The sequence below is a fragment of the Ictidomys tridecemlineatus genome, chromosome 9 (assembly GCF_052094955.1).
Source record: "Ictidomys tridecemlineatus isolate mIctTri1 chromosome 9, mIctTri1.hap1, whole genome shotgun sequence".
In the NCBI taxonomy this organism is placed as follows: Eukaryota; Metazoa; Chordata; class Mammalia; order Rodentia; family Sciuridae; genus Ictidomys; species Ictidomys tridecemlineatus.
Window position 1 is genome coordinate 121998175 of NC_135485.1, and position 23071 is coordinate 122021245.

The 23071-nt window shown below is 36.5% G+C and overlaps 1 protein-coding gene across 2 annotated transcripts in view; it reads right to left on the reverse strand.

Annotated features, from left to right (window-relative positions):
• Positions 1 to 22830, reverse strand: part of Mnd1 (meiotic nuclear divisions 1) — a 60209-nt gene extending 37379 nt beyond the window's left edge. The window contains exons 1-4 of one of the 2 annotated variants that reach the window (XM_078022008.1): positions 22680 to 22829; positions 18909 to 18974; positions 14678 to 14735; positions 10617 to 10765 (exon numbers count right to left, since the gene is read on the reverse strand). In XM_078022008.1, coding sequence (XP_077878134.1) covers positions 10617 to 10765; positions 14678 to 14735; positions 18909 to 18974; positions 22680 to 22682 — 276 coding nt within the window. In that variant the 5' untranslated portion in view covers positions 22683 to 22829. Of the gene's footprint in view, positions 1 to 10616; positions 10766 to 14677; positions 14736 to 18908; positions 18975 to 22679 lie in introns of both variants that reach the window. The other variant, XM_078022009.1, reaches the window with a different exon arrangement.
• Between the last annotated feature and the right edge of the window lie 241 nt (positions 22831 to 23071).

Here is a 23071-nt window from a genome sequence, read left to right on the forward strand (position 1 = left end):
TATCTCTTTTCTAGACTGTTCAGACTTGAGACACTACCCAATTCATTTATGTGTTCCTCTTACCAGTCACAGTGCCCGTTATGGCAAGCATTCATTAAACATTGACTGAACTAAATGAGGTAACATCTATTTTTATTAAAAAATGTTTCAAGTTATCACTGGGTCTGGTGGTGCATGCCTGTAGTGCCAGCTACTTGGGAAGCTGAGGCAGAAAAATCATAAATCTGAGGCCAGCCTAGATAATTTAGCAAGAATCTATTTAAAAAAAAAAAAATTAAAGGGACTGGGAATGTAGCTTAGTGGCAGAGCACCTGCCTAGCACACTTGAGGCCCTAGATTTAATCCTCTGTGAAGCACACACACAAAAAGTTAAGCTTTTTAACAGCTCAAAAGTAGACCTGCACACAGCCACATCAATGTGGCTTCTTAAAGCAGCACAATTCACAATAGCTAAACTGTGGAACCAACCTAGATGCCCTTCAATAGATGAATGGATTAAAAATGTGGCATATCTATACAATAGAATATTACTCAGCAATAAAAGAGAATAAAAATCATGGCATTTGCAGGTAAATGGATGGAGTTAGAGAAGATCATGCTAAGTGAAGTTACCAATCCCCAAAAACCAAAGGCCGAATGTTTTCTTTGATATAAGGAGGCTGATTCATAGTGGGATAGGGAGAGGGAGCATGGGAGGAATAGATGAACTCTAGATAGGGCAGAGGAGTGGGAAGGGAAGGGAGGGGGCATGGGGTTAGAAATGATGGTGGAATGTGATGGACATTATTATCCAAAGTACAGATATGAAAACATGAATTGGTATGAATATACTTTGTATACAACCAGAGATATGGAAAATTGTGCTCTATATGTGTAATAAGAATTATAATGCATTCCCTGTCATATATAAATCAAAAGAATTAATTAAAAAAAAAAGTAGACCTGCACTTTTTACACTCAGTTTTAGCTGAAAGAATTCCATTTACTCATTTCCAAATATTGGTAAAAACAAAACCCACTTCATAATTTTCCTACGAATATCTTTTAGGGGGCTGGGGATATTGTTCAGTTGGTAGAGTGCTTGCCTCACATGCATAAGGCCCTGGGTTCAATCCCCAGCACCACACACACACAAAAAATGTAGTGTCTCCTAAAGCTAATATATCAAAATCCAGATTAGTGTAATGCTTATTAATACCCTGACTCCTAGAAAATCTACCCTCTAAACTACCTTCTGCTAGTGATAAATGGGTTGTAAATCAAAACTTAGATGAAGAACTATGGAAGACCAGGAAAAATAAAGTTTGATTTTCATAATTCTGACCTTTAACTTAAAACAAAAATACATCAGAAACTACTATATAGTTGCTGCCACACCAATGAAATTGTCTAAATTAATGAATTGTTATTTTTAAGATTAACTTCAATTCCATTCTTGATTTTTAATAATTTCTACACATCCTTCAGAAATGCCACTTCAGAGTTTGAATTACATATAAATCCACAGTAAAACTGCAATAAAGACTTATGAGAGCTGGGCACAGTGGCGCACATCTTTAATCCCAGCTACTCAGAGGCTAAGGCAGAAAGAACACAAGTTCAAGGCCAGTATGGGCAAGTTAGCAAGCCCCTATCTCAAAATAAAAACAAAAATGGCTGGAGATGTAGCTCAGTGCTATAGTACCACTGGGCTCAATATCTAGTACCTTAAAAAAAAAAAAAATAGAGACAAGGATCAGGTCAGTCCTACTTTGCACTGAGCAAAAACAGCTGTTTCTGCCATCACTCAAATACCAAAACATACTTACATTTCAGAAAACATATCTACATTTTCAGAACTAGCAAATTAAAGCATGAATTTCCACTTCTATCATCTCCACATAAAGCTTTTCTTGAAGTTAACCATATATTACTAAAATCATTAATTTATGTAAAAAGGCTTCAGGAATGCATCTGTGTCACAGTTATCTACAAAGGCTAGTTTAACAACTATTTCTTTAACTCAGTCCAAATACTTACTTCAGCTCAGCAGAAATAAATCACTACATCTCAAATTATTTTCAGCAAAATTAATAAAATATTAATTACATATAAATAAAGAAGGGGGAGGGGCTGGAATTGTGGTTCAGTGGTAGAGTGCTTGCTTGGCACATGTGAGGCATTGGATTTAATCCTCAGTACCACATAAAAATAAACAAATAAATAAAGGTATTGTGTCTATCTACAGCTAAAAAAAGTACAAAAAAAAAAAAAGAAGGGGCAAAGTTTCACTTAATAGTAGAATGTAACAACACTATTTTCAAAGCTTATAATTGTTTTAAGCTATTAGTTCAGCAAAACACCCATAAATATTCTAACAGAGAACTGTTTAGCCTCCCCTGCTTGGTGGACAAGAAAAAAATTCAACTAAGTGCTAACACATCCCATAATAACTAGGCCTCAATCTAATTTTCAATTTTATTTTTCTATTACTATACAACAAAAAATTGTATATTCACCAACTACCCACTGACTATAATTTGCTTTACAGTTTTGTTTATCTCTGGTTATAATGATCATGAACCACAGAGTTAGAATGCCTTGATTTGAATCTTGCTTTGCTGTTTACTAATACTGTAACCTTGAAAAAGTTATTCTTTGGTGCCTCATTTTTTTCACATGTAAAATGGAACTAATACTATCTATATCATGCAGGTATACGAATCAAAGGAAGTAAAATATGCAAAAGCTCTTAAAAGTGTGTCTGGTTAAGTGCTCAATAAATATTCCCTCTATTTCTCTTTACAGATCTCCTCCATCTATCTAAATCTACCCAACTTTCAGCTCAAAAGTTTCTAACAACTCTCTTTAGCTGGATGCTGTTGTGCATGACTGTAATCCCAATGACTTTGGAGGCCGTGGCAGAAGGATCTCAAATTTGAGGCCAGCTTTAGTAACTTAGCAAGGCCCTGTCTCAAAATAAAAATTAAAAGAACTGGGGGGTATAGCTCAGTTGTAAGGTATCCCTGGTTCGTTGTGTCCGCCGAAAACTAAAAAATAAGTGTTAAAAATTCTCTCTCTCTCTTAAAAAAATATAAAAAGAAAGAAAGAAATTTCCTGTAGTTAAGCATATAAATATAAAAATTCTACCATCATCTAAATTTGTATAGCAATTAGGACAGACAGCAAAGATTAGTATTTGGCATTAACCATTACATAGTTAATTTTTTGCAAAAAGGTAATTAACTATGTGAGGTATTTACCAAGCCTAACCAAGTAAAGTATAAATTCTCTAAACAAAAACCACATATTCTATTTTATTTATATTGCCCCCAAAATTTAACAACAGTGCATGTACAGAGCAGGCACACAGTAAATATCTATAGAAGTTAACACAACCCATACAGCTGCTGGTTTGTTTGCTATCTTAGAAAAAGTTTAACATAAATTATAACCATGAGGGTTTTAGAATGTCTTTAATAATGATCAACACATACAATCTAAAGGCAAGGGAGAAAAAAATATGTGTTTCCTGATTTAATTTTCAGATCTACTATAAGAATGTCCATTCTCAAGAGACAAGTACATTCCTGCACATAATTAGAATCACTGGCAGAACCAAAGCCATTACAGTTCAGGAATGATGGGAGAAAAAAAGAAAGAAAGGAAATTAAGAATTCCTCCTTCCCCCATCCCAATCTGGAAGTAATTAACAAGAACTCAAAGGAAGTTAACATTATCCTTTGGCATATGTAGAATAAGCTGATCCTTGACTGCAACCTTGAATGTCGAATCTGGTTCAATTCAACATCAACCAAATGCTTTGTATCTTTATATAAATTCCCCGGCCACTTGCAGCCTTTTTCTATCAGGAAGTTTGGCATATATTACTTTTCATTCATTTTACTCTTTCCTTCCTATCTATCTTATTCTCTCTCCATTCATCCGTCCACCAGCACAGGTCACAATTTATTTCTTATAAGCATGGACTTTTTTTTTTTTTGGTACTGGGGATTGAACTCAGGGGCACTCAACCACTGAGCCACACCCCCAGCCCTATTTTGTATTTTATTTAGAGACAAGGTCTAACTGAGTTGCTCAGCACCTTACTGTTGCTGAGGCTGGCTTTGAACCCGCAATCCTCCTACCTTAGCCTCCCAAGCTGCTGGAATTATAGGTGTGCGCCACTGCACCCACTTTTTTTTTTTATACTTTTTGGAATCACGTTCAGTATCTGATAAAATGATTTGCACATATTAGACCCTCAAATATTTATTCTGATTGAATAAATAAGTTTACAGTATATACTCCCCAATGAGTGCTGATACAGCTGCAATCTGTGGCCACCATATGTAAAAGGTACATATTATCACTTAATCTTCATTACAACCCTTGGAAATAGGTATAACCTCTTTTTTGCAAATTGAGAAACTGAGGCTTTAAAAAGCTTAAGAAAAACTTCTAAGATTCTATAGTTAGTTGAGAAACAAAACTATGATTCCTTCTGAGCTCTTAGAACAGGAGGTACAGTATCTTTTACTGCCTATGTGTTAGATTCTGACTTGACTTCTGACTTACAAGCAGAAGAATTATAGGTGTGTTAGATTAAGCTTTGACCTCTAGCTTGTAAGTGGGAGTGGAAAGAGGGGTGTGTCACTGGATGCTGACTCTTGGGCCAGTGGGGAAAGTGGCATATTGACAGTTCCTAATTCACATGATGTCTTTTGCAAATTTGGCTTAGGTTGTCAACCTCTTACTTATACAAGCATGTTACCAGAAACACAGAGCAGTAGAAATTAGAACACCCTATCTAGCCATTCAAGTTCAATTTTTAAATAGTTAAATTCAGAGTACAACAATAATCTTGCTTTATTAAGATTTGCCAGGTATCCTCACTTTCTAAATAGAGATTATAATAAACCCAGAAGTGAAAAAATAAAAATGGTTTCTTTGGCCTTTTCCCTCAAAGGTAAAGAATTCTCTGGCTTACTGAAGTCAACCAAGAAAAGTACAATAAGAACTCATTATGCCTAATTTTAGGGACAAATAATCACTATCAGGAAGGTTAAGTACTCAAATAATCACTATTTGTTCAAAGTAAATATAATCCTTGTCCTCAAATAACTTAAAAATGACTTGTAATAAGATGGCAGACTTACTATAACTACTACATTGGTAATCACATTAAACATAAATAATCTGAACACTATAATTAAAAGTCAGAAATTATCAAATTATAACAAAGACCCAACTATATGTTCCTTATAGGAAACATTCTTTAAGTAGAAAACACAAGAAAAGATTAAAAGTAAACAGAAAAAGATACACCATGTTGATCTTTTTTTAAAAAAATTTTTAGTTATAGATGAACATAATATCTTTATTTTATTCATTTATTTTCATGTGGTGCTGAGGATTGAACTGTTTTACATGTGTGAGGCAAGCACTCTGCCACTGAGCCATAATCCCAGCCCACACATTAATCAAAAGAAAGAGTTCATACACAGTTGGCCCTAAGTACATGTGGGTTCTACCAACATTGATTCAGTCAACCATGGATTGAAAAATTCAGGGAAAAAATGTGCACCAGTACTGAATATGACAGACTTTTTTTTTTTTTAATTGCAGCAGTAGGGGTTGAATCCAGAGCCTCACACTTGCTAGATAAGCAACCCCTCAGCTATATTCCAAACCCTTTTTAAATTTTGAGATAGGATCTTGCTAAGTTGCCCAGGTTGGTCTCAAATTTGTGATCTTCTTGTCTCAGGCTTCAAGCAGCCGGGATTACAGGTATGTGCCACCATATCTGGCATGTATGAATTTAAAAATCCTACTCACTGTTTTCTAAACAATAGAATATAACAACTATTTATGTCCCAACATTATGTGTAACAACATTTAAATTGCATTAGGTATTGTAAATAACCTAGACGTGACAAAGTGTACAGAAGAATGTGTATAGTCATATGAAGATACTATACCATTTTATAAAAGAGACTTAAGTATCAGCAGATTTTTTTTTTTTTAATATTTACATTTTAGCTTTCGGTGGACACAACATCTTTATTTCATTTTCATGTGGTGCTGAGGATCTAACCCAGCGCCCCATGCGTGCCAGGCAAGCACACATCCCCAGCCCTCAGCAGATTTTTGTAGCCTTGGGTTACTAAAACAATTTCCTGTCAACACCAAGGGACAACTGCTTAAAAATCAGACAGTAGATTTCAGAACAAAGAATATGGCCTAAGGTAAAAAGGTAATTTCATAATGATAAAGGGATAAATAAATCAAGGGGACAAAATTATGTTTATGCACCTAATGAAATAGCTTAAAACCCAAATGTTTATCAATAGATAAACTGTTGTATATTTATACAATGAAATTCCACTGAGAAATAAAAGTGAATGAATACATATTAGCAACATGAATAAGTCTTGAATAACATACTGGGGAAAAAAAGTCATGAAAAGGGCCGGGGCTGTGGCTCAGTGGTAGAGTGCTTGCCTAGCATGTATGAGGCACTGGGTTCGATCCCCGGCACCACAAAAAAAATAAACAAATAAAATAAAGGGGGGCTGGGATTGTGGCTCAGCAGTAGAGTGCTCCCTAGCACGGGTGGGATCCGGGTTCGATCCTCAGCACCACATAAAAATAAAGGCATTGTGCTGTGTCCATCTACACCTAAAAAAAAATGTGTTTTTTTTTAAAAAAGGTATTTAAAAAAATAAAACAAAATAAAGGTACTGTGTCCATCTACAACTAAAAAAAAAAAAAATTAAGATACAAAGGGAATGAAAAACTTTCAGATGTTATGATTATGTTCAATTTTTTTGATTGTGATGGGTTTATGTACTTACATGTATGTGAAAGCTTATCAAATTATGTTAAATATGAACAGTTTTTATATGCCAGTTATTCCTCAATAAAGCATTTTTTAAAATAAAACAAATTGAGAAGATAAGACATATACATGTAAAAAATTAAGAACTTAAAAATCTGTGGTAAGTATGCTATGACCCAAATGATCCTTGCTTCCTGGTATTTGTGCCCATATATAATCTCTCAAGTAGGGGCTGAATTTAATGACTTATTTCTAAGGAATACAATGAGGTAAAAACAATGGGATGTCACTTGAAAGATTAAGATACAAAAAAACAGTGACAGAACACTTGCCTAGCACATGTGAAGCAGCACTGGGTTTCATCCTCAGCACCATATAAAAATAAATAAGTAAAATAATGGTATTGTGTCCATCTACAATTTAAAAAAATACAAAAAAATCTGTTGTTTCTTCTTTCTTGGACTCTCTCACAATCACTGGCTCTAAGGGAAGCCAGCTGCCATGTTGTTAGCTGTCCTATTGAAAAACCAACATGGCAGGCAACTGAGGGGGGGCTCTGGCGAAAAGCTATCTGTAATTGAGACTCTTGAGTCCAAAAGCCTGCAATAACTAAATGCAGTAACAGCAGGACTTAACTTAGAAGTATATTCTCTCCCAGATGAGAATGCAGTCCTAGCCAACAGTATAGCCTCAAGCAAGACCTTCAGCCAGAGGTACCCAGCTAAATCTTGCCAGGATTTCAGATATACAGAAAAGGTACAAAATCAATGTTTGTTTCTTGAAGTAACTCTGGGGTATGCAGTTTTTCTTTTTTTTTTACACAGCAACAGATAACTAATATAAGATCTAAATCATATTTATAAGAAAGACTACAAAGCAACTATTCATTTAGAATACAGCCACAAATAAGAGAATACTTATCCAAGACTATATTAAACGAAGGCTTAATTTGCTCAAGTAGTAAGTACAGAGGTAAAGCAGTCCAAGTCTAATACAGTATTTCAAAGTGCCACAGAGAACCCAGATCTTTTCATCTAGGCTATACCATTCCTTGGGAATTGTCTTCAGCCTTATGCTTGTTACTGTGGGTCGTAATATGACCATATCACAGAAAAAAAGGGAAGAAGCTTGGCCTTTATAAGGATAAAGGAAAGTTTCCCAGGAAATTCAAATCTATTCTTCCACTTAAATTTCATTTATCAAAACTTAGCTACAAGGGAATCTAGGAAGATAAACATCTTTTGGACACCGCTTCCTCAACAAGTGCTTTGAGCTGGGAGCTGTGGTGCATGACTATAATCCCTGCTACTATACAAGCTGAGGCAGGAGGATCACCAAGTTCCACCCTACCTGGGCAACTCAGTAAGATCTGTCTCAAAATAAAAAGGGCTGGGGATATAACTCAGTAGTAGAGTACCCCTCGGTTCAATCCCCAGTACAATCAAAAACAACAACAAAAAGGTGCTTTGTTAGTAAGGAAGAGAACAATGTTTATGAAACAGGGAGCCAGCCCTAAACAATATGCTGGATTTAGAGAAGGACAGAACATGTAAGTTATGGGAACTTGAAAAGACTTAAAAGTAAATTATCCTGTGTTATAGTTTGGATTTTGAATGTCCTCTAAAGCCCTTGTGTTAAAAGCTTGGTCCCCAGGGTGGCTTTATTAGGAGGTGGTAGAACCTTTAAGAGGTGGGGCCTAGTGAAAAGAAGTTAGGACACTGAAGGCATGCCCTCAAAGGGAACTGTGGAATCTGTCCTTCTCTTTCTCTTTGCTCTCCTACCTGTGACATAAGAGGTTTTACTCCACTCTCTGCTCTTGCCATGATGTGTTCTTTACTACAGGTCCAAAGCAATGGGCCAATTGCTCATTGACTGGAACCTCCTAAACAATGAGCCAAAACGAACCTTTTCTAAGTTAGTTATCTCAGATATATCATACAGTAATGGAAGCTGATTAATACTCTGTATAAAGTTCTAATTCTAAAAATCGCTGACTGATAAATAGGCATGTTATTCCCTAGTAGGACAGAAAAGTGCCACATCACATTTCATCATGTTTAAGAGTTAAGATAATTGGGTATGGTGGCTCACAGCTATAATCCCAGCAGCTCAAGAGGCTGAGGCACTCAGCAACTCACTAAGATCCTATCTTTAAATAAAATACAGAATAGGGCTGGGGATGTGGCTCAGTGGTTGAGTGCCCCTGGGTTCAAGCCCAGTATCAAAAAAAAAAAAAAAAAAGAAGTGAAAATATGAGCCAAGGATCTGAATAAATAATAAATATTTCTCCAAGGAAAACACAGAAATGGCCAAGAGGCACATGAAAAGATGTTCAACATCCTTAATTATCAGGGAAATGATAAACAAAACCACAATGAGATACTACTTCATACCCAATAGGAAGTCAGAATGAAAAAGTCAGGTAATAAATTTTGGAAGGGAGGATACTGATAAACTGGAACCTTCATTCACTGATGGTGGGAATATAAAATGGTACAGCTGCTTTAGAAAACAGTCTGGTAGTTAAACAGAGTTACCATATGATCTAGCAATGCTACTGCTGTGTCATCATTAAGAATAGCCAAAAAGTAGAAACAACCCAGATGTCCACCAATAGACTTGAATGCAAAATGTGGTTATCTCCATATAATGAAGTGCTATTTGGCCATAAAAATGGAGTACTGAGGGCTGGGGATATAGCTAAGTTGGTAGAGTGCTTGCCTTGCATACACAAGGCCTGGGTTCAATCCCCAGCACCATAAAACAAACAAACAAAAATGGAGTACTGATACATATTACACAATGAATGAATCTTAGAGAAAGAATTCAGTTAAGAATGACTATACATTATGATTCCATTTATATAAAATGTCCAGAGAAAGGAATTTATATAGACAGAAAGTAGATTAATGGTTGCCTATGGTTGAGAGAGGTAGGCTGAAGCTAAAGGTCCAGGATTTCTTTCTTTTTTTAATATTTATTTTTTAGTTGTAGTTGGACACAATGCCTTTATTTCATTTATTTTTATGTGGTGCTGAGGATCAAACCCAAGGCCTCGCATGTGCTAGGTGAGCGCTCTACCACTGAGCCTAAACCCCAGCCCCAGGATTTCTTTTTGAAGTGATGAACATTGTAGTGGTGATTGCATATATACCTATGAACATATTAAAAACTATTTGTGTACTAAAATAATATAAAATAATATCATGATGTGGGAAAATGAAAGTTAAAACATTCTAAGGTCATTGCATTGTGTTTTATTTGTTTTTCAGTCCTGGGGATTGAACCGAGGACCTCAGGACCTCATATGATAGGCAAGTGCTCTACTGCTGACCTTATTGCAATTTTTTGTTTGCTTGCTTACTTTCTGTGGTACCAGAGATTGGACCCAGGGTACACTACCACTAAGCTACATCACCAGTTTTTTTTTATTTTTTTTATTTTTTGAGACAGAGTCTTGCTCAGTTGCTAAGGCCAGTTTCAAACTTGTGATCATTTTGCCTCAGCCTCCTAAGTAGCTGGGATTACAGGTGAGCACCACCAGGCCTGGTTACCAGCCCTATGGTTCAGGAGTAAAATAGAGAAGTTGATTATCTTTATACATTAAGCCAAACAGTGGATTCTAAAAATTTAAAGGAAACCACTTAATGAAAAAGGATTAAGACAAATCTCTGTGTTACAAAGCAAATCTATTATTTATTTTTCACTGCTGAAGACTGAACCCAAGGCCTTGCGCATAATAGGCACAGAGTGAAAACTAGCTTCAAATCCATTATTTTTAATTCTGGCAGCTTACCTGAGATTCCAGAATCTCCAACTTACGTTTTCTTGCATGAAGAGCTTTACTTGGAAAAGCCCAATAGTAATTAGAAGTTCCAATCCTCTCACAGTCAACCATACCATCATCAACTAAGCTTTGAAGGACTTCTTTTACTGACATAGCAGCTAAGAAAGAGATTTTTCAAAAACTATATTAAGAAACACTATTGATAAAATTAAAAACAAATAACTGAAAAATCTGAAAAAATAAAAAGAAATCTGAAAACATCTGAAAAATATTAAACATAAAGATAATAGTTAATAAAAATCTCTTAAAAATAACACAAAGATCGAAAAACAGTATATTATATCGATAGGAATATATAAAATATTCATGGCCAACATATGTAAAAAAATCCAACCCTATTCTCTTTTTTATTGGTACTGGGGATTGAATCCAGGGACAGTTAACCACTGAGCCACATCCCCAGCCCTTTTTATTTTGAGATAGGGCTCACCAAATTGCTTAGCATGTCACTAAGTTGCTAAGGCTGGCTTTGAATTTGTGATATTTCTGCCTCAGCCTCCTCAGCTGTTGGGATTACAGGCGTGCACCACTGTTCCTGGCTTGACCCCACTCCTACTTGAAGAGATGCAAAATAAAGCACTGATATATACTTTCTTGACTAACAAATGAAAAATGTCAAAAAATAAAGGATTCAAGGAAACGTATACTCTCAACATGGTGAAGAAATATGGTAGTGTGTATTTAAAACTTCAGCTTTATGCATATCTTTTATGGAGAAATTTTGCGTTTATAAATTAGCCACAGAGAATAATGATATATGCTTAAGGAGCTTTATGGAAGCATTGTTTTCAATAGCAAAAATTAAAAACCAGTCCAAGAGCTGAATTTTTAAAAATTACTATGCAATCATTTGTTACAAAAGCCTATTTAAGAATATTTAATGATATGAATATATTTTCAAAATGTCTTCATAGAAAAATAAAGGACCGTAAGCACTAATCTGACAGTGATTATCTTTGGATAACAGGTAACACATGATTTTTAGTTCCTTATTTTTGCTTATTTCTTCCCCCTTCCAACAATTAACATGTATTACTCTTTGCTAAGAAAACTAAAACAAAACTATTATGAAAAATTAAGGAATAAAGGATATTTGGGTGCTATAGTTAAGGTTCAGATTAAAGATCAGAAAAAGTTTTAAAAATACCACGTAAAGATACAAAGTCACATATCATAAGTGTCTGAAATCCATTAATAATCCTTACTTTGTTGGTTTTTTTTTTTGAGGTGGTGGGGATTGAACCCAGGGCCTTGCATATTGTAAGGCAAGTACTCTACCTCTGAGCTACATTCCTAGCCCTTTTTATTTTTTTGAGACAGAGTCTCAAGAAGTTGCCTAGGCCATCCTTATACTTGCAAACTTGCTACCCTTCTTCTTAGCCTCCCAAGTAGCAAGGATTATAGGTGTTTGTCACCTCACCAGGCAATAATTCTTACTTTGTTGTACCAAGAAATTTATCTATATTTTAGTTTTCATTTTAATTTTTCTTAGACTCCCCACTATAATAAAATTATTTTAAAAATTAAAGATTTGCTAGGTCAGTGGCATAAATCTATAATACCAACTACTTGTGAGGCTGAGGAAGAAAAATTGCAAGTTAGTGGCCAGTCTCAGTAACTTAGCCAGACTCTGTCTCAAAATAAAATATAAAAAGCGCTGGGGAAGTAGCTCAGTGGTAGAGTACCCCTGGGTTCCATCAGTACTACCGGCACAGAAAGTTGGGGAGATCCTAAAAAACAAACACCAAAATTAAAGATTTAATAAATAAATAAACTCAATACCAAATGCACAAAACATGCAACCTCAACTCCATTTTTAAAGCAGTACAAACTGAAATGTCCAAGAATTCAAAATATGAAAACTGTTTCAAGAAATGAGAGTTGAGAGTGAGGTTCAGTATACAGTGCTTGCTTAGCAGGTACAGGGCCCTGGGTACAGCGTTGCAAAAAATAAAAAAAATTAGTGGGAACATAAATTGGTATATGCTTCTGTTATGCTTTAGATATTAGGTATTCTTCAAAAGCTCTTGTGTGGGCTGGGGTTGTGGCTCAGTTGTAGTAATGTATGAGGCACTGGATTAGAACCTCAGCACCACATAAAAATAAATAAAACAAATGTATATATAAAAAAGAACTCACACCCATGTGTGAGACAGTTCAAGAAAGTTTAGAGGTGAAATGATTGGATTATGAGAGTATTAACCTAATCAGTGCATATTAATCCCTGACAGGGATTAACTGTGTGGTAACTGTAGGCAGGTAGGGTGTGGCTAGAGGACATGAGTCCTTAGGGATGTGCCTTTGGGTATATATTTTGTTATGGTTGAACAGGGATCTCTCTCTCTGCTTCTTGGTGCCTGTGGCCAGCTGCTTTCCTCTACAACACACTTTCACAATGATGTTCTGCTTCATCTCAGGCCTGAAGAAAAGGAGTCAGTCATCTATGAACTAAGACCTTTGATGCTATGAGCCCCCAAATAAACTTCTCTTCCTCTAATTGTTCTTATTAGGTGTTTTAGACACAGCAGTGGAAAATTTGACTAAACTACCTTCCCTGAAGGCAGTGTGAGATTACATATTAAAAAGGCTAAAAAAGGACACAGATATCTATTTTCTATTGTATGTACCAAGCAACTCAGTGAGACCCTGTCTCTAAATAAAATACAAAAAAAGGGCTGGGGAATTGGCTCAATGGTCAAATGCCCCTGAGTTTAATCCCCAGTATCAAACAGACAAACAAAAAATGGGGGAAAATAATTCAGTCCAGAGCAGATTGTATGTTAATGACATATTATTTCTAGCAGCAATATTTGGAAACAATTTAAATGTTCAATAAGTGACCATCTAAGCCAAGTTATGGTATTGTGATGATCACAAAATGAAATTTTAGGAGATGGAGTTGTCAAAAATCATTTTTAAAACAAGTGATGTAAATGTAGATGGTAAAATGCTATATAAAAATACATAGCTGAGGGTTTAGCTCAGTGGTAGAGCACTTGCCTAGCAAGCATGAGGCCCGAGGTTCAAATCCCAATACCAACTCCCCCAAAACCCCACAAACACAAAACTGCATACACAGCATGGTTTCCTATCAGAGAGATGGACAAAAATATATACACACACAGAGAAACATCCAAATGTTAACAGTGGTGACCTCAGAATAGGATTATGAAAAAATTTCACCTTCTTCCTTATAGTTTTTATAGTTCCAAATTTGTTAAAATAAACTAACATGCATAGTTTACATAATCAGAAAGGTTTAAAAAGAAACATGTCATGTGTAGTGGACTTAGTAGTTCCCCTACCCCCCAAATACATTCAAGGTCCTAACCTCCTGGAACCTGTGAATATCAGCTTGTTTGGGAAAAGGGTCTTTGTAGATGTAATTAAAAATTAAGTTAAGGAGATATGACATATGTTTTTATGAAAGAGAGAAGAAAAGAAAAACAGATGCAAAGGATAAGGCTGTGTGAAGACAGAGCCAGGGATTAGAATCCTGTTAGAAACCATTAGAAGCTAGGAAAAGAAGAAAGAAATGGATTCTCCTTTGGAGCCTCCCAAAGGAACCAGAACTGCCCACCCATTAATTTCAAACTTCTGGCCCCCAGAACTATGAGAAAATAAATTACTGTTGCGTTAAGCCAATATATGTATAGGAATTTGTTAGGGCAGCACTAGGAAACTAATACATAATGTAAAGACACAAAATCACGTTTAACAAATACTAGAACATAAGAACACAATGTTCATTTCTTTTGAAATAAACTACATTAAAAAATAAGGGTGTATATTGTATATGTATATGCATGTGTGAGTATATACATGTATTCCATTTTAATTCTTCTACAGCATATAATCCAAACACAAGAACTGATGGCCAACAGACATTACATAGGAACTTTTACAAACATTTTTCATCTCTAGAAATTTGTTTTTCATAAAAAGAAATATTATTGCAGAAAATATGACTGATATTTTCCAAAGTATTCCAGCATATCTTTAATACTTACTAATGCCTTTCTCTTTGGGAGCAATCTTCTCCAAGTCTTTCAATTGAAACACATCTTTCTGTTTAAAAGGAGTAGAAAATATGAAAAATACATTTATTTTCTACTATACGTTTATGTAATTATATTCATAAAATATTGTATTAAAAAGTATGCATGAAAACAAAGAGTGCAATAGAATAAAGCATTTTAGAACTATAAAAAACTTTGTGATTATCTCCTTTAATACCCTCCATATAACTTAAAACATATAAGACTTCAGCCTGAGCATAATTCTTTAGAATAAGTGGAGATTGAAACAAAGAACAACTTCCTGCTGAACCAGAAAAACAAATAAAAAATAGTGCCTTATTTAGCATAAATTACACTCTGCAGATTTAGCAGTTCTAATCAAAACAACAGACAACTGTCAAGATTTGTTTACATTTAAGGTTTCATGAAGCAGTTACACCTAAATATAGAAAATTATACAATTCATAGCCATCTCTCAATCATTCATCTATACACGTTGCATGCCCACCATATGCAATGTAAAACATAGAGGGAAAATAAGCATGTAGGATATTTAATCTGATGGTCATAAAAAATGTTGACTACTTTTTTCTACTTGTAATAAGCTTTGGTTTAAGTGGTAAAAAGAACTTGGATAATAAAACAAAACTGTCTCAAAAGACTAAAGTATTCAGTAATTATAACAGAAATACTATTATTATTGTTATGGAAATCTGGGATTCATTTCTTCCAAAATAAACTTGAAAAGGCAACTTTAATTGGATGGAAACAAAACTTAAAAAAAATTAAAAACTTCTGTCCATCCCAATGGACACTGCTAAGAAACTGAAAAAACAAATACCACCTAGAAGAACATATTCAAAATCACATATTTGGTAAAGGCCTGGTACCCAGGCTATTTATATATGAATTCCTTTAAAGTATATTTTTAAAATTGATGAATGAATAAAGAAGTGGATAGATGAATACATATATGATAAAGTGAGTAAAGTCAGATGTTAATGGTAGAGTCTGGGTAGTAGAAACATGTGTATTCACTGTAAAATTCTTTTGTTTTTGTTATATGTTTGAACTTTTTTTATAATAAAATATTTGAAAAAATTTCATCTCACTACACCTAAGATTTAGTGAAAAGAGAATACTAACTCATTAGAGTATAAGATCAATCCATTTTGCACAATTGAGAATTAAAGGTGACAATTTAGAATTGGGAATTAAAGATGACAATTTAGAATCTTAGGGAACATATAATAAATTATTGGTTATAGGTTTCTAATGCACTAGACAAATCCATTCTATCTCTTTGCAAATACTTCATAGTGCCTGGAAAAAGAACATGAATTCATTGAGAGATCTGCTTATATGTGGTCACCAGAGAGCCCCAGTCACACTGGCCAACCTTATGGACTATTGGGTAAACAAACGGGCTTGCACAAAGAGTCTCACAACCCAAATGGACTGAACAAATAATCTCAAGTAAATCTTAGTTCTTAGTCTCCCTAGCATTAAGCACTGATGATAAAAGAAATGAACATAATAGATCTAGTTAGTTCCCCTTCCCTCCATAAAAACTACATGTAAGATTCCATGGAAGACATATGGTTTAACACTAGATTAATTTAGTATTTATGACCTAGAGTTTGTAATGTTTTACATAAATTATTTCATTTAATTCTCATACCAACACTGTGAGATTGGTGCATCTGTTCTCTTTAACAGATGAAGAACCTGAGAAACAGAGAAGTCAAGGTCCTTTCTTAACGTTATACCAATATTAAGTAAAACAGATTCCAAGTTCAAGTTCGAAATCACAGCTATCCTGTCCCCATGTTCTTCCCAAGTGCAACAGGCAAAGAATTTTTTTATTACATTGGAAGCTTCAAATATGCAACAGATCCATATATATATATGTGTGTGTATATATCTATATATGATATGTCTGTCTCATTCTATTTATAGATTTATGTAAAATTCTCTGGGTATAAGTGTGCCAATGGAGAGCTATTCACTTAAGTCTTTGCTGAGATAATTTTAAGAAAAATTCAACAAAAGTTTATTGGAAGACTATTTGTACCTCAACATACAAAATGGTTCATGAAGGGATAAGAAGGTTCTTACACTTTCATGAACTGTCAGGATTACTGAAGACTGTGTTTTAAAAAGATTTCTAAACCTTTGCAAATGAACCACTTATGATTAGAGGCACCAAAGTATGTGGTGCTTTGTTGGTTGGTTTTCTAATTTGATTCAAAAGGTGATATATGTTCGCTATAAGTAAATGAAAAAAGAGACTTAAAACAAAATCCACCTATCATCTTACCACTGTTAATATCTGTGATCATATTGCAATATTTTTATATACTTTTTTTAACTTTCTACATCATGAACAGTTCTCCTTGACATTAGTCTAAAATGAGGTTACTATTCACATCTAAAGTCATATTCTGTAACTAAAGCTAGTGTCACCATATTTGATTTTGTTGGAATTTTCACTTGCCAATTCCAACAATGGAACTGGAATAAAGATTCCAGAATCTGAATTCTAGAATCCATGCTTTCCCTATGTACCATATTATTGATTTGTTTCAAAATGATGAAGGGTTTGTGTCTAATATTTGTCAACATTTGACATCGATCTGGATCCTGGATATATCATATCCTGTTCATGAGATAGTAAATGAAACGGTCTCCATTACTTTTCTCAAGTCTGTTATACTTTTTAATTCTGTTAAAAACTGATGAACTACATAAATGAGCAGCAAATAACTAGGATGAAAGGTGGAAAAGGAACAGGCATGTATGAATTGAAACCAAGGAACAGAATTAATTCCTCGTTTTCCCCAAAACCTCACTGATAACTTCTTTAAGCTGCTAATATTCATTAGTATCAGTCTTTAGTATCTTAATGTTATTGAGGGGGAAAGTTAAACATTTCTCAATCAGAAATAGCCAATTTTTATATTTGGGATAATTAACAATACTACAAAGGACAAAATAATTTCACTGACTACTTTCCCCAGCTTTCCACTGTCTGGTAGGAATTAAATCGATTTTTCTTGCTCTAAGACTATAGGAAAAATATTTCATCTCAGCAGAATAATTGTCATAATTTTCATATGCAAACTTTACCAATTTATCTTCTTAATGATATCATCACTATTAATATGATATACTATTCTGAATTGCAAATGACTTTTAGAAACAGTAAAAGTTACACTCACAGAAGAAATACATGCTTTTTAAATTCCCAGAATATTTTGCTCATTTTATTGAGAATCTACATTATCAAAATGAAAAGGAATTTTATCAATTTAATATTCTGCTTAAACACTTTTCCCCATCTTCTTCATGTCTGTATATGATGAAAATAGCCAGTAGTTGGGGTCAGTAGGTTAAAGTTTCTGCCAAGCCACATGAAGTTAACGTAGATTAAGGTAAAAGGCCTATTTGGACTTGAACCTGGAGGCAAAGAAAGGCCATTGTACAGCAACATGGTGAAGAGAATAAGAACAGGCTCTAGAGCCAGGTGGCTGGGTTTGAATTCTGTCTCTGCTACTTAAAAGTTAAAATTTTAAACATATTTCCTGTTAATGGCAAGCATAAACATCTGGAGCAAATTAGGGAGGCCTGTGAACGATCATATATGCATCATATAATACATATGATAGATTGATAAATAAATACAAACAGGCACTCCTTCTAAAATCAGATGATCTCCTTTGTTTGAATACTGGTATTGTCACTTCTATTTTTGGGATCCAGAATAGGCTTCTTATAGACACTCTGCATCTCAAAAGTCCTCATCTATAAAACAGTGATGATAGCAATACCTCATAGGGTTGATATATGGAGAAATCAGATAATCTCTGATAAATGCTTGGAACAGTGATTGGCACCTCAGTATCACTAAGTAAACATGAATTACTTTCATTACTTTCAGGCAGAAAGAACAATCAAATATATGTATCTGAAAGATAATTCTGGTGAATGAGACTCTACCAACAGTGGGACATGATTCTTCCATACTCTTGTAGTTCATGGGAAGACAAATGTTTGCAAAATTTTATACATCTTTCAAGAAATTGGACCGTATGGATCTCTAACAAAGCAGCAGTGGCTAACAGTGAATTAATTAATGTAAAAATACACAATATACTAACTGTGAAAATAAACAATGTGAAAATTACATAAAATACTAAAAATTTTAATGAAAACAACTTACTGTCTCAAAAAATATTTCCATCATGCGGGTTCTCTTTTCTTCTGCACTCAATCCTTTCTTCTTTGACTAAAGCACAAAAGTAAAAAAGTAAACACTAAGTTTTTAAAAACTCGGTGTAAAACATAATCTGATCTTTTTCCTTGATCTACTCTCAAATACTACAGTCCCCTAGTGTTGGGCTATTGATGTCCTCAGCTCTTCACACCTCTTCTTTGATCTTATCTCTTTCATGGTTTTAACACTAATACTGAGACCTCAAAACTTTACATCAATCTTATGTACTTACCTGCCTGTGGGAAAGACTTTAAACTCAGGTGGTCCATGATGAATTCTTCCTTTCCCACACCTACTCCCAAACTTGTTATTCTAGTTTAAGTTAGAGACTACTTTGTTACCCATGCCAGTGGATTAGCAGTTATTCTAGGGGCCATCATTTCTTACCCCATATCCAACCATGGCCAAGTTCTGCTAATTTTGGCACTTAAGTATTTCTCTAACCTGTCCTGCCTGCTTCAAACCTAACATCACTACCTCAGTTCCGGCTTTCATTATCTACCTCCAGCCATCTAATTACATTGTCTCACCCTCTAAGGTCACATTCTACATTGTGAAAAAGAAAATCTGATCATGCCTTTCCCTTGCTTAAAATCTTTTAGTGGCTCCTAGCTATCAAAGAGATCCTAGAACCCCTAGTATGATATATAAGGTCTTTATCACCAGACCCCAACCTACCCCTCTCATAGTCACTCCCCACCTAAAGTTTTACTGTAACAACATGGAGAGACAAGCAGTTTGGGTTGTAATACTAAAGTCACTTATAATTCTCTACTCCAAGCAAGCTCTCGTTTCTGTGCCTTTGAAAAAAAAAATATTGCTTTACCTAAAACACCTTTCCTCTTGCCAAATCAAAAACTCCAAAATGTCTCCTGAAATTCTGTCCAGAATTTCCCTGAGCTCACAGGCCAAACATGTGTTCCCAGGACTCACTTTCATCAAATCATTTACCACATTGAAAAGAAGTGTTTACTTGTCTCTCTCAGCAGACTGAAAAACTTCAAAGCATGAACCGCTTTCACTTTCCCAGTGTTTTGTAAACCAGGTTAGAGAGAACGGAGGTAAGGACCAGCACTGAATTTTGACATATCTAAAGCCCCTAACTCTAACATTTAAGGCTGTATAGGCTTCCAAACCTCACAACACTCACAATATTCCCAACATATGATGCAGAGTGAGTTAATAAGGAATTCTGGGATAACTATTATCTTGCTTGCAAAGAGAAATCCTACAAATCTCAGGTAGGCAAGCTCCAGGAAACCATATAAATCTGTTCACTAAACACAGGGCTGAGGAGCTGGAGTCCAAGATTTTTTATAAGTCTCCCTTCACACTGGCTTCCTGCAGTATCTGAATCAATCAAGCATGAAATTCACACCCAGTTAGAAGGCTCTTCAGCTCACTTCTTGGTTCCTTCCAGTGGGCCTCAAACTGCCAGACATTGGGATCATCTCAGCTTTCAAAATACTGATGCCTAGGGCTGGGGATGTAGCACTTGCCTAGCCAAATGCCAAGCCCTGGGTTTAATCTCTGGTACCACACACACAAAAAAAATACTGATGCACAGGCACATCTTGTAGGAACTGAATCATTCTTTGAGATGGGCCCCAGGTGTGCATATTTAAAAAGCTCTCTCTAGGTATTTTAACTGTGCCCAGATTTGGGAACCTTATTTTTCTTATCCCAGAATCTAAAGGACATCAGAGGCTATGTTGGAGCAAGGAAAATCTCTTTAGGACTTTAGTCTGTGGGTGCATGAGCAGAAAACAGATCTCAAAGTTATAGGAAAGGTCCCTAGCAGTTTGGCATTATACATAGCTCCTGGAAAGCCTTTGTACACTTGTGGACCTGTGTGTACACTTTGTACACTTGTGTGTATATACACACACAACCCAGGCACACACACACCCTCAGGCAGTAAGAATTGAATGTCCTGGGACATGGTTTTAGAAAAGTTCTCTACAGTTATAAGTTATTCAAGAAAAGTGGATGAACTGTATATACATTTCCAGGCAGAATCAGTCTCTTTTAAGACTCGAAATAATTTTTGTTATTAACGCAATAGGAGAGTTAGCATGGTCAGAATTAAAATGACTTTTATAAAGGATGCCATATTAATGCCTGTGTTAGGAAACCTCTCCCTCCAATTAGGACTCATTTAATACTTGGACTAGGAAAAAAAATCTAGTGATGTGTAATTTAAAGATGCATTCAAATTAGTAAGAAGGAGATTCCAAACTTGGCCTGAGGACTATGCTGCTTTCTAGTTGACCAAAATATTGTAAACCACTAAAAAAAACCTATGTCCCAGTAGCCTTCTCAAATTAGGATTTTCAGTATTACTGAAAACAGTATTCCTGTTGATCAATTAGCAAAAATCTCTTAACAACTTAAAAATAGGTGCTATCTGCTTTCCTCGGAGCTGTACTTCTCCAACTTAAAAAATGTACCCAGCCTTGTAATTGTTTACTCAATAAACTCAACCAGATTGGAACAGTTATTAATTCACAATCGGGAAAGAGGGCGAAAATTTATCTTTGACCAAGATAACACTAAACTATTTATCATATTTTTTAAAAAAAAATAGCAAGTACCTATTTATAAAAAGTTCTGTTTCATGGTTCTCCATGATCAGAAGTAAGCATCTGAAAAGAATTAGCAGCACATTCAATTATTTATACGAGAAGGTGATTTAAAATGGATACAGAGATTATGGCAAAGTCGATGCGTCTGTGCTGCACAGGGGTCGGTAGTGGGTTAGACTAGACCAGCAACTCTACCAAGAGAAATGTGATAACACAAAGCACTGTTCACAGATTTCTTTTAAGTCTGCTCCTGTGGCTTCTGGGTCCATTTGATGCCCAGGTGCCTGGGTTGTTAGTTAAACCACAAAGAAGCCGTTATCACTTAATTACAGCTGGGCAAGTATCTTCAAATACCCTGCCACTCGATCCTTGTCCATCATGGGTGGGGCAAAATAACGGCCACTTAACTAAATTAAGATATTAAAATCTCAAGATTCATTTGACTAGACGTTAATTCTCTGCCGACACAAGCAGGAAAAAAAATCGCTCGAAACTTTGAAGGTGTATGAAAATGAGGACACGAAGCTCACAGGGCAAGCTGGTTTGGAACCTTCCCGGCGGGTAACCCTCCGGGCTCACAGGGGAAACCCCACGACACGAGCGCAGCGCCGCGCTGACAGGCGACACCCGCCAGGCCCGCAGCGGCCACGCACAGAGCGTGATCCCCGCCGTTTGCTAAGACCCGGGGGATTTTCACGAGTGGACCGGGGTGAAGGGAAGATCCGCTGGGTACTTTTGGGATCGCCGGCAGATCCGGAGTGTGCGCGGCACCGGGCCACACAGCCACCGCGCCCTCGGGAGCACGCGCCACCGCGCCAGCCCGCACTTTCCTTCGCGGTTCAGGCCGAAGCCGGAGGCGTCCAGGCCACCGATTCTGTGGCGCCTCGCGGCCTGTAGGACAAACCCCGAGTAGACGGGATTCTCGGCTCACGTTCGCCCAGGCCGCCAGCGTTCTACCCCACCCGGCCGCCCCGCCCCGGCACAGGCGGGTGCCCGCCGGGAAGCGCGCGGGGGCCGCGGCGTCGACCTGACGGGCGCCTCCGCCTGGGCAGGAGGATCCCGCGTCGTCTCGGGCTCCGAAGCCCAGACACTGAGGAGAAAGGCGACCCGGGACAGTGGCCTCAGCTCTTACCATGGTGCGGGTAGCAGGGTCGGCGCGCGGGCTAAGGGGCGGGGCGCGTCAGGGGAGGGCAGGTTTGTTTTTGGCGCCAACAAGCACAGGGGGCGGAGCAGCGAAGGGGAAAGTTCCGGGAGGCGATTGACCCTCTTCCGCACGGAGCACAACGACCCCTGGCGGCTCTGCCGCGCGGCCGACTAGGAGGAGGGCGGGGCCCGGGAGGAGGGCGGGGCCCGGGAGGAGGGCGGGGCCCGGGAGTGGAGTCGCAGAGCAGTTTTCTCCTTTTTTTCTTCTGTGTTGTGTGTGGCTTTTTTTCTTCTTTTTGAAAGAAAGTTTTGAGTCTTTGTTTTTACGTGCATTTTCCTCTCCGCAATGGCAGTCGGACCTTAATTTGACTTAAAAAATAG